The sequence below is a fragment of the Ascaphus truei genome, chromosome 4 (genome assembly GCF_040206685.1).
Source record: "Ascaphus truei isolate aAscTru1 chromosome 4, aAscTru1.hap1, whole genome shotgun sequence".
NCBI lineage: Eukaryota > Metazoa > Chordata > Amphibia > Anura > Ascaphidae > Ascaphus > Ascaphus truei.
Genome location: NC_134486.1, coordinates 7,264,285 through 7,277,691, shown reverse-complemented (window position 1 = coordinate 7,277,691; position 13,407 = coordinate 7,264,285). Strand labels below are relative to the sequence as shown.

The following is a 13,407-nucleotide window of genomic DNA, read 5'->3' as shown; positions in this document are numbered from 1 at the left end:
GTGTATACAACTGGGCTCCTTTTCTGGGTCTGCTGCAGAGTTTATCTCAGAGGTGCACCCGCCTTTTGCTCCCTACATAGATTGAGCCAGCGTCTGCAGACTATAATTTCCTAGTTTCAATCCATTAAACAAATCTCTGCCGTTATCTCACTTCAGTGCGGAACTTTCATTCTCTCCGGTTCTGACATCAGGAGTTACGTGTCCCCGGGGCCGGAATATCCATAGCACTGTGATCCCATAAACATTCTGCTACGGACATTAGGCAGCAGCTCCCGTATTTTCTCCCAGATCAGTACCATGTATTTTGAGTGTCAGAATGTCTATCAGGATAATATTCAGTTGAGATATTGTCTGTCCCTCTCTGCAGAGCGCGCTGGATTCTGCCCTGTTATTAAGGAGCAGTTACCCTGTGACACTGTCCTTGGCGCCCCCCTCTGCAGCACGGATTCTCAGTGTCCGCGTAATCAGAAGTGTTGTGTGTCTGCTAACAAGATGCAGTGTGTGCCGGCATTGAAAGGTGCAGTAACACTTGTAAAGATTGTTAAGCCTGGGTGTGGGCATGTCTGTCTGAGGAGGTACTGTAGGGTGTTTTAATATGTGCTACATGTCTCACCAATACACAGGGCTCTCAGCATCTGTTCTTCTTCTTTATTGGCCTTGCAGGATCTCAGATATTACAGAGCACCCACATAAATGTGAAAGATGGACACAAATAAGAATATACACGACACAGCCCTACAAATTCTTCTGTCTCTCTGCTGGGCCCATGTGTGAGAGTTACAATAAGGCACATAGCCATGTTACATCATCTCTAGCATTTGTAGCCTCATTATTTAACACACACACACACACACACACACACACACACACACACACACACACACACACACACACACACACACACACACACACACACACACACACACACACACTTGTGCATGTTTATTGCGTTTTAGAGACTTTGTTAAATAACACTAAAACGTAAGCGCTGGCTTTAGTTCCATACCTCTTCTGACAGTCTGATGTCCTTCTGTGCTGCAGAGAAACCTGGAAAATGTCCCGTGCCAGTGACAAGATGCGCCTTCCCCCCTCCCACGCCAAAGTGCAAAAGTGACAGCCAGTGTACCGGTACAAAGAAGTGCTGCACCCCTGTGTGCGGTAAGCAGTGTACAGACGCCATCATAGGTAAGTGGACACTCCAAGCACATTGATAACAGGGTATTGTGATATTTTGTTGCAAGTTGGAAATACGCAGTTGGACGGTCTCCCAATCTCTGACAGTCTGAGGTGTATTAATTAGTCCTCTGCCCTCGCTGAGTTTTCACACCCAGTGGGTGCTATCCAATCCAAAGGAACATTGCAGACAGGATTAATGGGAAAGCATTGGGGGCTCAGATTTGCCTTAAATTCTTGTATTTATTTAACGTCCACAAAAAGTCATAGAAAGTATCACAAAGAAAGGAGTCATATAAAAAGACCGACATCAATATGCCATATACTGTACCAATGGAAAGTGCCATTGAGACAGTCTGAATGTGCATGGATACAGTCTGAATGTGGATGGAGACAGCCTGAATGTGCATGGATACAGTTTGAATGTGCATGGATACAGCCTGAATGTGCATGGATACAGCCTGAATGCCCATGGATATAGCCTGAATGTGCACGGATACAGCCGGAATGTGCATGGATACAGCCGGAATGTGCATTGATAAAGCCTGAATGTGCATGGATACAGCCTGAATGTGCATGGATTCAGCATGAATGTGCATGGATACAGCCTGAATGTGCATGGATACAACCTGAATGTGCATGGAGACAGCCTGAATGTGCATGGAGACAGCCTGAATGTGTATGGATACAGCCTGAATGTCCATGGATACAGCCTGAATGTGCATGGATACAGCCTGAATGTGTGTGCATGGATACAGCCTGAATGTGCATGGAGACAGCCTGAATGTGCATGGATACAGCCTGAATGTGCATGGATACAGCCTGAGTGTGCATGGATACAGCTTGAATGTGCATGGATACAGCCTGAATTTGCATGGATACAGCCTGCATGTGCATGGATACAGCCTGCATGTGCATGGATACAGCCTGCATGTGCATGGGTACAGCCTGCATGTGCATGGATACAGCCTGAATGCGCATGGAGACAGCCTGAATGTGCATGGAGACAGCCTGAATGTGCATGGAGACAGCCTGAATGTGCATGGAGACAGCCTGAATGTGCATGAAGACAGCCTGAATGTGCATGGAGACAGCCTGAATGTGCATGGATACAGTCTGAATGTGCATGAATACAGTCTGAATGTGCATGGATACAGTCTGAATGTGCATGGTTACAGTCTGAATGTGCATGGATACAGTCTGAATGTGCATGCATACAGCCTGAATGTGCATGGATACATCCTGAATGTGAATGGATACAGCCTGAATGTGCATGGATACAGCCTGAATGTGCATGGATACAGCTTGAATGTGCATGGATACAGCCTGAATGTGCATGGATACAGCCTGCATGTGCATGGATACAGCCTGAATGTGCATGGATACAGCCTGAATGTGCATGGATACAGCCTGAATGTGCATGGATACAGCCTGCATGTGCATGGAGACAGCCTGAATGTGTATGGAGACAGCCTGAATGTGCATGGAGACAGCCTGAATGTGCATGGAGACAGCCTGGATGTGCACGGAGACAGCCTGAATGTGCATGGATACAGTCTGAATGTGCATGAATACAGACCCATCACAACAAAGGCTGCTCATGTCGGCATATACATCACGCTACGAATTACAGAGGGAGAGATGGAAAAGGGGAGGAAGAGAGAGAGGGCAAAAAGGGGGTAAGTGAGGGGGAGAGCAAGCTATGTATATTCCCTCAAACAATGGGCACCCCTGAGATGCCTGGGAAATATGCTAATAGGAATCATTAGCATATCCGATTAGTATCTCTCTGTCGGCGTCTGCCAGCTGAAGTATAAGCATTCGCTAAAATACATTTGCAAGCCAGATTTTGACACGTTCGCCCACTGTCACTGTTGACCAGGTCTTTAAACACATTTATATTTAAGGGATCAGTCACAAGGCAAAACAAGGCAGTGAAATAAATTGAGGTTTATTTGGATAAGACCTCGGAAACACACAAATATGAAATACAGAGAATATATACACTTACTGGGGTCTGGGGGTTGAGATCTAGCTATTTCCTAGTTGCAGGGCCCCTGCTTCAGCAAAAAGCATTACCCTGTCCGCTCCGGTTGGTTCATGCCTGCTGGCTGAGCCTCTCCATTCTTCTTTGTTGGTGTTGTAGCTCTTTTCACCCAGAAGCACCTTTGAGAAGCCCACCAGCAGCTCCTTGTCTCTTCAAATCTCCAACAGAAAATGAGAGAGAGTTGCTATACATTGTGGGGGCTGGCAGCCAATTAGTGCATGGATTGTGCATTCAATGATAGAAGGGGAAATTTCAAAACTTGCCAATGGAAATCGTGCCTATGAGTTTGACATCCAGCAACTGTTTTCCTGGCAAGCCCCATACCCTTATGGTCCTGTCTCCCTTGGGTCTAGGTAAAACAAAGGCTTTTTACTCCAGATATCCTGTTCACAGCCCTTCCCACTCACCATGTGCCCCAAACCTGCATGTCTTTTGCTATGCTAATCTACATCTGGCTGCCTTATCACCAAACAGGAGAAACACAAAAGGCATTGTAGTTTTAAATCACAGAAACACTGAAACTTGATTCCTAGAGCTGATACTCTAAAATTTGTAGCTAAAATGTGGGGTCTGTGGTCTGTAAACTGGGCTCTAAAGCCTGTTCAAGGACACCAGCCCCTACACCCAATAGCAGTAACTGTAACATTTGATCCCTTGAACTGACACTCTAAAACTGGGATCTGCGAGTGGGGGTTCTAAAACCTGCGTTAGCATACATGTCTTCTAGACCCAGTTCTAATACCTTGCTGTCCGGCAATACAGGTTAACCCTGTTAGCCCCAAATATCCCCCTTATTACTCATGTTCCAGAAGTCTCTGCCCTGCAGCTATTTCTCATAAGAGGCCACCCATACAAGGCATCCCACTTATAAGCTCGCACAGGCAGCTACGGGACCATGAGTCCAAGGGAATACACAGAGAATGCATTAACTGGCCCACTGGGCTTACATAGTTACCCCCACACACACACGCTTACTAGCTTATAACCCTATGGGGGACAGTATAATGGGCACAGAATTACAGGGCAACACAGTAAGGTACAATATTAGACCCAAGATCTGATACTCTAAGCCCTTGCCATACGGTTTCAGGGGCAGCCAGCCGGGCTCCACCTTTATTAATGAAGGCCGGCTACCCCCTACTGTCACACCCACCTCTCGTGCCGACTAATATTTCACTTATTTCTTTTCTCACTTATTTTTGTGTTGCAGAGAAACCCGGGAAGTGCCCGGTGGTGATGACACTTGTAGCATGTTCTGAACCATTTCCTCCTGCATTGTGCCAAATAGACAACCAGTGTCCTGACAATCAGAAGTGCTGTGACTATGGCTGTCAGCGGATGTGTGTGGAGGTGAGAAGCAGTCACGGCATTAATAACACACGGATAACACCTATACAAAGGGTTAATAAGTCATCAAGAACATTTCTCTTGAACTTCGTGTATTAACACGTCTCATGCTGTAATACATAGAGGCCAAACATGAACATGTCTTTATTTGTCTTTTGTTTTATTGCATTTCTTATATACAGTATGTTACTAAGAGAAGTGGCTACTTTCAGATCAGTAAAGTACTTTAAATAGTACTGGTACTGTGCCTAAGATAAATACAGTCTAAACGTTGGACCTCATTTTATAATAGTGTCTAGGAAATGGAACAGAAATGTAAGCTTAAAAATTAAATCGTCGTGGTACTCCTGCTATATAAATATTACATACGTAGTTTGGAAAACCCTGAGACCCCCACACTTCGGCCATGCATCAGCTCAGGTTTCGGGGGAGAATTATTAGTTGGAGTTATTTGGCTGAATATAAAACTCTGCGTTTCTGGGACAATTTGCCACTTTTCTCAGTTTGAGGAAACACTTCCAGGTCTTACATAGTGTGAGCCCCTATGGCTAATGTCTTGTGTTATATAGGGGAGAGCTGAGACACTTCCAGGTCTTACATAGTGTGAGACCCGCTGGCTAATGACTTGTGTTATATAGGGGAGAGCTGAGACACTTCCAGGTCTTACATAGTGTGAGCCCCGCTGGCTAATGTCTTGTGTTATATAGGGGATAGCTGAGACACTTCCAGGTCTTACATAGTGTGAGCCCCACTGGCTAATGACTTGTGTTATATAGGGGAGAGCTGAGACACTTCCAGGTCTTACATAGTGAGCCCCGCTGGCTAATGTCTTGTGTTATATAGGGGAGAGCTGAGGCACTTCCAGGTCTTACATAGTGTGAGCTCCGCTGGCTAATGTCTTGTGTTATATAGGGGAGAGCTGTGACACTTCCTGGTCTTACATAGTGTGAGCCCCGCTGGCTAATGTCTTGTGTTATATAGGGGAGAGCTGAGACACTTCCAGGTCTTACATAGTGTGAGCCCCGCTGGCTAATGACTTGTGTTATATAGGGGAGAGCTGAGGCACTTCCAGGTCTTACATAGTGTGCACCCGCTGGCTAATGACTTGTGTTATATAGGGGAGAGCTGAGGCACTTCCAGGTCTTACATAGTGTGAGCCCCGCTGGCTAATGACTTGTGTTATATAGGTGAGAGCTGAGACACTTCCAGGTCTTACATAGTGTGAGCCCCGCTGGCTAATGACTTGTGTTATATAGGGGAGAGCTGAGACACTTCCAGGTCTTACATAGTGTGAGCCCCGCTGGCTAATGACTTGTGTTATATAGGGGAGAGCTGAGACACTTCCAGGTCTTACATAGTGTGAGCCCCGCTGGCTAATGACTTGTGTTATATAGGGGAGAGCTGAGGCACTTCCAGGCCTTACATAGTGTGAGCCCCGCTGGCTAATGACTTGTGTTATATAGGGGAGAGCTGAGGCACTTCCAGGCCTTACATAGTGTGAGCCCCGCTGGCTAATGTCTTGTGTTATATAGGGGAGAGCTGAGACACTTCCAGGTCTTACATAGTGTGAGCCCCGCTGGCGAATGACTTGTGTTATATAGGGGAGAGCTGAGACACTTCCAGGTCTTACATAGTGTGAGCCCCGCTGGCTAATGACTTGTGTTATATAGGGGAGAGCTGAGGCACTTCCAGGTCTTACATAGTGTGAGCCCCGCTGGCTAATGACTTGTGTTATATAGGGGAGAGCTGAGGCACTTCCAGGTCTTACATAGTGTGAGCCCCGCTGGCTAATGACGTGTTATATAGGGGAGAGCTGAGACACTTCCAGGTCTTACATAGTGTGAGCCCCGCTGGCTAATGACTTGTGTTATATATTGGCTAGCTGAGGCACTTCCAGGTCTTACATTGTGTGAGCCCTGCTGGCTAATGACTTGTGTTATATAGGGGAGAGCTGAGGCACTTCCAGGTCTTACATAGTGTGAGCCCTGCTGGCTAATGACTTGTGTTATATAGGGGAGAGTTGAGACACTTCCAGGTCTTACATAGTGTGAGCCCCGCTGGCTAATGACTTGTGTTATATAGGGGAGAGCTGAGGCACTTCCAGGTCTTACATAGTGTGAGCCCCGCTGGCTAATGACTTGTGTTATATAGGGGAGAGATGAGGCACTTCCAAGGTCTTACATAGTGTGAGCCCCGCTGGCTAATGACTTGTGTTATATAGGGGAGAGCTGAGGCACTTCCAGGTCTTACATAGTGTGAGCCCCGCTGGCTAATGACGTGTTATATAGGGGAGAGCTGAGACACTTCCAGGTCTTACATAGTGTGAGCCCCGCTGGCTAATGACTTGTGTTATATATTGGAGAGCTGAGGCACTTCCAGGTCTTACATAGTGTGAGCCCTGCTGGCTAATGACTTGTGTTATATAGGGGAGAGCTGAGACACTTCCAGGTCTTACATAGTGTGAGCCCCGCTGGCTAATGACTTGTGTTATATAGGGGAGAGCTGAGGCACTTCCAGGTCTTACATAGTGTGAGCCCCGCTGGCTAATGACTTGTGTTATATAGGGGAGAGCTGAGACACTTCCAGGTCTTACATAGTGTGAGCCCCGCTGGCTAATGACTTGTGTTATATAGGGGAGAGCTGAGGCACTTCCAGGTCTTACATAGTGTGAGCCCCGCTGGCTAATGTCTTGTGTTATATAGGGGAGAGCTGAGACACTTCCAGGTCTTACATAGTGTGACACCCGCTGGCTAAAGACTTGTGTTATATAGGGGAGAGCTGAGACACTTCCAGGTCTTACATAGTGTGACACCCGCTGGCTAAAGACTTGTGTTATATAGGGAAGAGCTGAGACACTTCCAGGTCTTACATAGTGTGAGCCCCGCTGGCTAATGACTTGTGTTATATAGGGGAGAGCTGAGGCACTTCCAGGTCTTACATAGTGTGAGCCCCGCTGGCTAATGTCTTGTGTTATATAGGGGATAGCTGAGGCACTTCCAGGTCTTACATAGTGTGAGCCCCGCTGGCTAATGTCTTGTGTTATATAGGGGAGAGCTGAGGCACTTCCAGGTCTTACATAGTGTGAGCTCCGCTGGCTAATGTCTTGTGTTATATAGGGGAGGGCTGAGACACTTCCAGGTCTTACATTGTGTGAGCCCCGCTGGCTAATGACTTGTGTTATATAGGGGAGAGCTGAGACACTTCCAGTTCTTACATAGTGTGAGCCCCGCTGGCTAATGACTTGTGTTATATAGGGGAGAGCTGAGGCACTTCCAGGTCTTACATAGTGTGAGCTCCGCTGGCTAATGACTTGTGTTATATAGGGGAGAGTTGAGACACTTCCAGGTCTTACATAGTGTGAGCCCCGCTGGCTAATGACTTGTGTTATATAGGGGAGAGCTGAGGCACTTCCAGGTCTTACATAGTGTGAGCCCCGCTGGCTAATGACTTGTGTTATATAGGGGAGAGATGAGGCACTTCCAAGGTCTTACATAGTGTGAGCCCCGCTGGCTAATGACTTGTGTTATATAGGGGAGAGCTGAGGCACTTCCAGGTCTTACATAGTGTGAGCCCCGCTGGCTAATGACGTGTTATATAGGGGAGAGCTGAGACACTTCCAGGTCTTACATAGTGTGAGCCCCGCTGGCTAATGACTTGTGTTATATATTGGAGAGCTGAGGCACTTCCAGGTCTTACATTGTGTGAGCCCTGCTGGCTAATGACTTGTGTTATATAGGGGAGAGCTGAGGCACTTCCAGGTCTTACATAGTGTGAGCCCTGCTGGCTAATGACTTGTGTTATATAGGGGAGAGCTGAGACACTTCCAGGTCTTACATAGTGTGAGCCCCGCTGGCTAATGACTTGTGTTATATAGGGGAGAGCTGAGGCACTTCCAGGTCTTACATAGTGTGAGCCCCGCTGGCTAATGACTTGTGTTATATAGGGGAGAGCTGAGACACTTCCAGGTCTTACATAGTGTGAGCCCCGCTGGCTAATGACTTGTGTTATATAGGGGAGAGCTGAGGCACTTCCAGGTCTTACATAGTGTGAGCCCCGCTGGCTAATGTCTTGTGTTATATAGGGGAGAGCTGAGACACTTCCAGGTCTTACATAGTGTGACACCCGCTGGCTAAAGACTTGTGTTATATAGGGGAGAGCTGAGACACTTCCAGGTCTTACATAGTGTGACACCCGCTGGCTAAAGACTTGTGTTATATAGGGAAGAGCTGAGACACTTCCAGGTCTTACATAGTGTGAGCCCCGCTGGCTAATGACTTGTGTTATATAGGGGAGAGCTGAGGCACTTCCAGGTCTTACATAGTGTGAGCCCCGCTGGCTAATGTCTTGTGTTATATAGGGGATAGCTGGGGCACTTCCAGGTCTTACATAGTGTGAGCCCCGCTGGCTAATGTCTTGTGTTATATAGGGGAGAGCTGAGGCACTTCCAGGTCTTACATAGTGTGAGCTCCGCTGGCTAATGTCTTGTGTTATATAGGGGAGGGCTGAGACACTTCCAGGTCTTACATTGTGTGAGCCCCGCTGGCTAATGACTTGTGTTATATAGGGGAGAGCTGAGACACTTCCAGGTCTTACATAGTGTGAGCCCCGCTGGCTAATGTCTTGTGTTATATAGGGGATAGCTGGGGCACTTCCAGGTCTTACATAGTGTGAGCCCCGCTGGCTAATGTCTTGTGTTATATAGGGGATAGCTGGGGCACTTCCAGGTCTTACATAGTGTGAGCCCCGCTGGCTAATGTCTTGTGTTATATAGGGGAGAGCTGAGGCACTTCCAGGTCTTACATAGTGTGAGCTCCGCTGGCTAATGTCTTGTGTTATATAGGGGAGGGCTGAGACACTTCCAGGTCTTACATTGTGTGAGCCCCGCTGGCTAATGACTTGTGTTATATAGGGGAGAGCTGAGACACTTCCAGTTCTTACATAGTGTGAGCCCCGCTGGCTAATGACTTGTGTTATATAGGGGAGAGCTGAGGCACTTCCAGGTCTTACATAGTGTGAGCTCCGCTGGCTAATGACTTGTGTTATATAGGGGAGAGCTGAGACACTTCCAGGTCTTACATAGTGTGAGCCCCGCTGGCTAAAGACTTGTGTTATATAGGGAAGAGCTGAGACACTTCCAGGTCTTACATAGTGTGAGCCCCGCTGGCTAAAGACTTGTGTTATATAGGGGAGAGCTGAGGCACTTCCAGGTCTTACATAGTGTGAGCCCCGCTGGCTAAAGACTTGTGTTATATAGGGGAGAGCTGAGGCACTTCCAGGTCTTACATAGTGTGAGCTCCGCTGGCTAATGACTTGTGTTATATAGGGGAGAGCTGAGACACTTCCAGGTCTTACATAGTGTGAGCCCCGCTGGCTAAAGACTTGTGTTATATAGGGAAGAGCTGAGACACTTCCAGGTCTTACATAGTGTGAGCCACGCTGGCTAATGACTTGTGTTATATAGGGGAGAGCTGAGGCACTTCCAGGTCTTACATAGTGTGAGCCCCGCTGGCTAATGACTTGTGTTATATAGGGGAGAGCTGAGGCACTTCCAGGCCTTACATAGTGTGAGCCCCGCTGGCTAATGACTTGTGTTATATAGGGGAGAGCTGAGGCACTTCCAGGCCTTACATAGTGTGAGCCCCGCTGGCTAATGTCTTGTGTTATATAGGGGAGAGCTGAGACACACACCTAACATTCACTCAGCTCCAAGCTGAATATTACACCTTGTTATACAGTCACGCACACTTCTCGTGGGAATAATATATAAACCCCAATGTGATATATCTTTGTATACACAGAGTGTGGAAAAAAAGGGAATAAAAAGTAAATTAAGTAGAGTTTAAAAGAGAATGAAAGAGTGAGATTTATGAGGACAACTTCCGTGCAAATAACATTATTTTTATCTTGCGTCACTTTGTGCCAATATGTGGCTATGTATTTGCTGTTATTATTGCTCTATGTGCAACATTTTGTCAGCAGTAGCAGTTAGGGACAAGTTACATGATGCATATATTATAATGCATAATATACCCCAATACGGACGAGATTTCCTAAGCTCTGATAACGCGGGATCGTGCCCCGATATCCCTTATCTGCAATACAACTTAAACCTGAATTTCATTGCACAAAATAACACCATTTTTTCTACCGTTCTAGGTATGAAAACCTGACAAAGCCGGCGCCAGAGGGAAGATAATGACATCCCACACAACGCAGCCCGTTCCCATGGAAGTGACGTAATTAGCGGAAGCCTCCGAAGGTCGGAGTCCCTGATGGGATCTGATAGCGGCGGTGGGAAACCCCAGCAGGGAATACAAGTAACCCCCTTTCCCTGTCAGAGAGGCCTGTGACACAGTGTAACGCAGCGCATTGCAGGCCCCTCGTGCAGGAAATGGGAGTATTCTTGTGTTACATTTCTTCCTGGATATTATTTTGGTTTGTTTCTAAGCCTGTGGGGTCATTGCTTGGGGATTGGTATCTGTTATGCGCATATTACTCTGTCTGTAGATGCAGCTGCATCCAATAAAGACACTTTGTAATCACTCAGATCTGTCTCCTGCTGCGATTTGTCACTTTATATCTGGTGGAGGTTTGTTTTGATGCTGAATAATAGAGAAAATATATGCACAGTCTTGCGTACACCATCAGCGCGCGCGCGCGCGAGAGAGAGAGAGAGAGAGTTGGTTTTTTTTGATGTTTATTGGCAGCCAGCTCCAGGACAGAGAATAGCAGGTACCACATATTCCTCAGCATCATCAGCAGATGATTATCAGGAGATGATGAATCAGAGCGCTGCCTTAAGCAGCATAATTCCCTTCCCTCCCAACCATTCATGGGTGGGAGGGAGAGACCTTTCTTTCTCTATGTGCTAACTCTACTTCTTCCAGAAGTCCACTGACTCAATTTGGGAGGATGTCACAATTTAGAATATATTTGGGGAGTGTCTCTAACTCTGACTCATAGCAAGCCAGAGCCGCATACAGATTGGCCCACACACACCAGGGGGCATTCCAACCAATATCCACCCCTCAGATTGACATCCTCAGAAGTTGCTAGGCCCACCCTTGAATACTGATACAATGTTCAAGGCTGTAATACACATACGGGCCTAAGGAAAGAATTAACCTTTACACTGCCTGCACTAACAGGACTGACAGAGGAAAGGCCCAGGAAAAATAAATAACTGCCAGAAGGCTATGTTATATACTTTTAACCCCTTTGCACGGTGTTCTTGGTTGCCCTGGCTGGGTGACTCTGCACGGTGTTCTTGGTTGCTCTGGCTGGGTGCTGCTGCTGCTGTTGTTGCCCTGGCTGTAGAACTGGCAGTAGTTCTGTACCAATGTGTGTGGCAGTAACTGTAGTAATAGAATCACAGTGGCAGTAACTGTAGTAATAGAATCACACTGGCTGCTGGCCTCAGCTTAGTTGAAAGAAACTAAATGTGTATATGTTTAACCCTCATTTAAACTAAGTGGCAGTATTGTTAATTAATATTATTATTACATCATACTACACTGCTTTATATAATTAGTTTAATAGACACAGGAACAGTATCAGAGGGCAGGCAACTGAAATGCCACAGCCCAGGGAGTGGCCTAAGCGCACACAGATAGGGGTCAGTCTAGTCAGTCACAGGTAATGGTTAAGTCTCACAACAGCGGCAGTATCAGCCCAACCGACCCACACCCAAACCCTACCTACAAAACAATGGCTTAATAATATAAAGGCTGCTCCCCTATCATTATTCTCCTCCCATAATAATTCAGTTTGATGGATGCATATTCCTTTTGATGGATTCGTATTCCGTCTTCAGGTTCAGACTCTGAATCTATTTTAAGTTATAGGGGAAAAAAGAATCTGCCATTTTGAAACTGATCCATGGAATCCCGTGAATGTGCGGAACTGACCAATCCGAGACGATTTCAAATTCCGGCAAAAATTCCACCCATCCCTAGACAGAAGTACTGTGTATTGTATATACTCAGCTGTGTCAGTATTTCACATGGGTGCTCTGTATTATCTGAGATCCTTTCAAAGCAATAAACAAGAGCAGCATAGATCCTGAGCGCCCAGTGTATATTTGGGAGAAACAGCATAGATTAAATATACACCAACACCTCCTCAGACAGACATATACTCACACCCAAACTGTACAATCTTGGGTACCTTTTATTATTATTAACTTTTATTTGTGAAGGATCAACATATTCCTCAGCATGGTACAATGGGGGTACAGAGAGCGGAGGAAAATAAGGGAGAGCAGAGAAACAGCAATCCAAAGCTGAGAAAGGGCTGGAGTCATTACTTCACATGACACTGTGGTGTTTCTAGTTTGAGGAGTTGGCAGACGCAGTGCACAAACAGCAGCAAAAGGCATATACTCTTCGGCTTGTCTGAGGGCCTGTCAGGGTGTGTTAAGAGAGAGAGAGGCTGCAGATGGTATGAGATTCAGCTGGGCCAGAATTCTGCTGTAACAACCACAGAGCAATGAAACTTCTAGCTGAGAGGATGATGATTTGCAGCAGTCGGTGTGTCTCTGCTGAGCATTTAACCCTTTGCAAGCTGGTCTGCGGGTCCTGCACAGAGGGGTGCATAACTTTTCTATGAGGGTGTTCCACCTTAGGCAGTGTCAGGGTGTGTTAAGAGAGTTAGAGGCTGCCGATAAAATTGCAGGAAGCAAGGGGTGATGATTGGGGGCAATCAAGGATAGACTTGCATATGAAAGTGGGGCACGTTAATCAAGCACGGTAAAAAGTGTAGACTATTAGTGTGGTAAAGAGAGCTCACAGAAAGCTGTCCAGCAATATACTCATGTACATGAATTTGCTGAAGGATCCAGG

General features: G+C 46.6%; 1 protein-coding gene across 2 annotated transcripts in view; it reads left to right on the top strand.

The window, feature by feature from the left end:
- LOC142492550 (uncharacterized) overlaps window positions 1-11,115 on the top strand; it is a 30,244-nt gene extending 19,129 nt beyond the window's left edge. Inside the window, exons 3-6 of one of the 2 annotated variants that reach the window (XM_075595250.1) lie at window positions 368-517; window positions 1,042-1,185; window positions 4,431-4,570; window positions 10,724-11,115. In XM_075595250.1, the coding sequence (XP_075451365.1) occupies window positions 368-517; window positions 1,042-1,185; window positions 4,431-4,570; window positions 10,724-10,729 (440 nt within the window). In that variant the 3' untranslated portion in view covers window positions 10,730-11,115. The remainder of the gene's footprint in view (window positions 1-367; window positions 518-1,041; window positions 1,186-4,430; window positions 4,571-10,723) is intronic. The other variant, XM_075595251.1, reaches the window with a different exon arrangement.
- The last annotated feature ends 2,292 nt before the right edge of the window (window positions 11,116-13,407 follow it).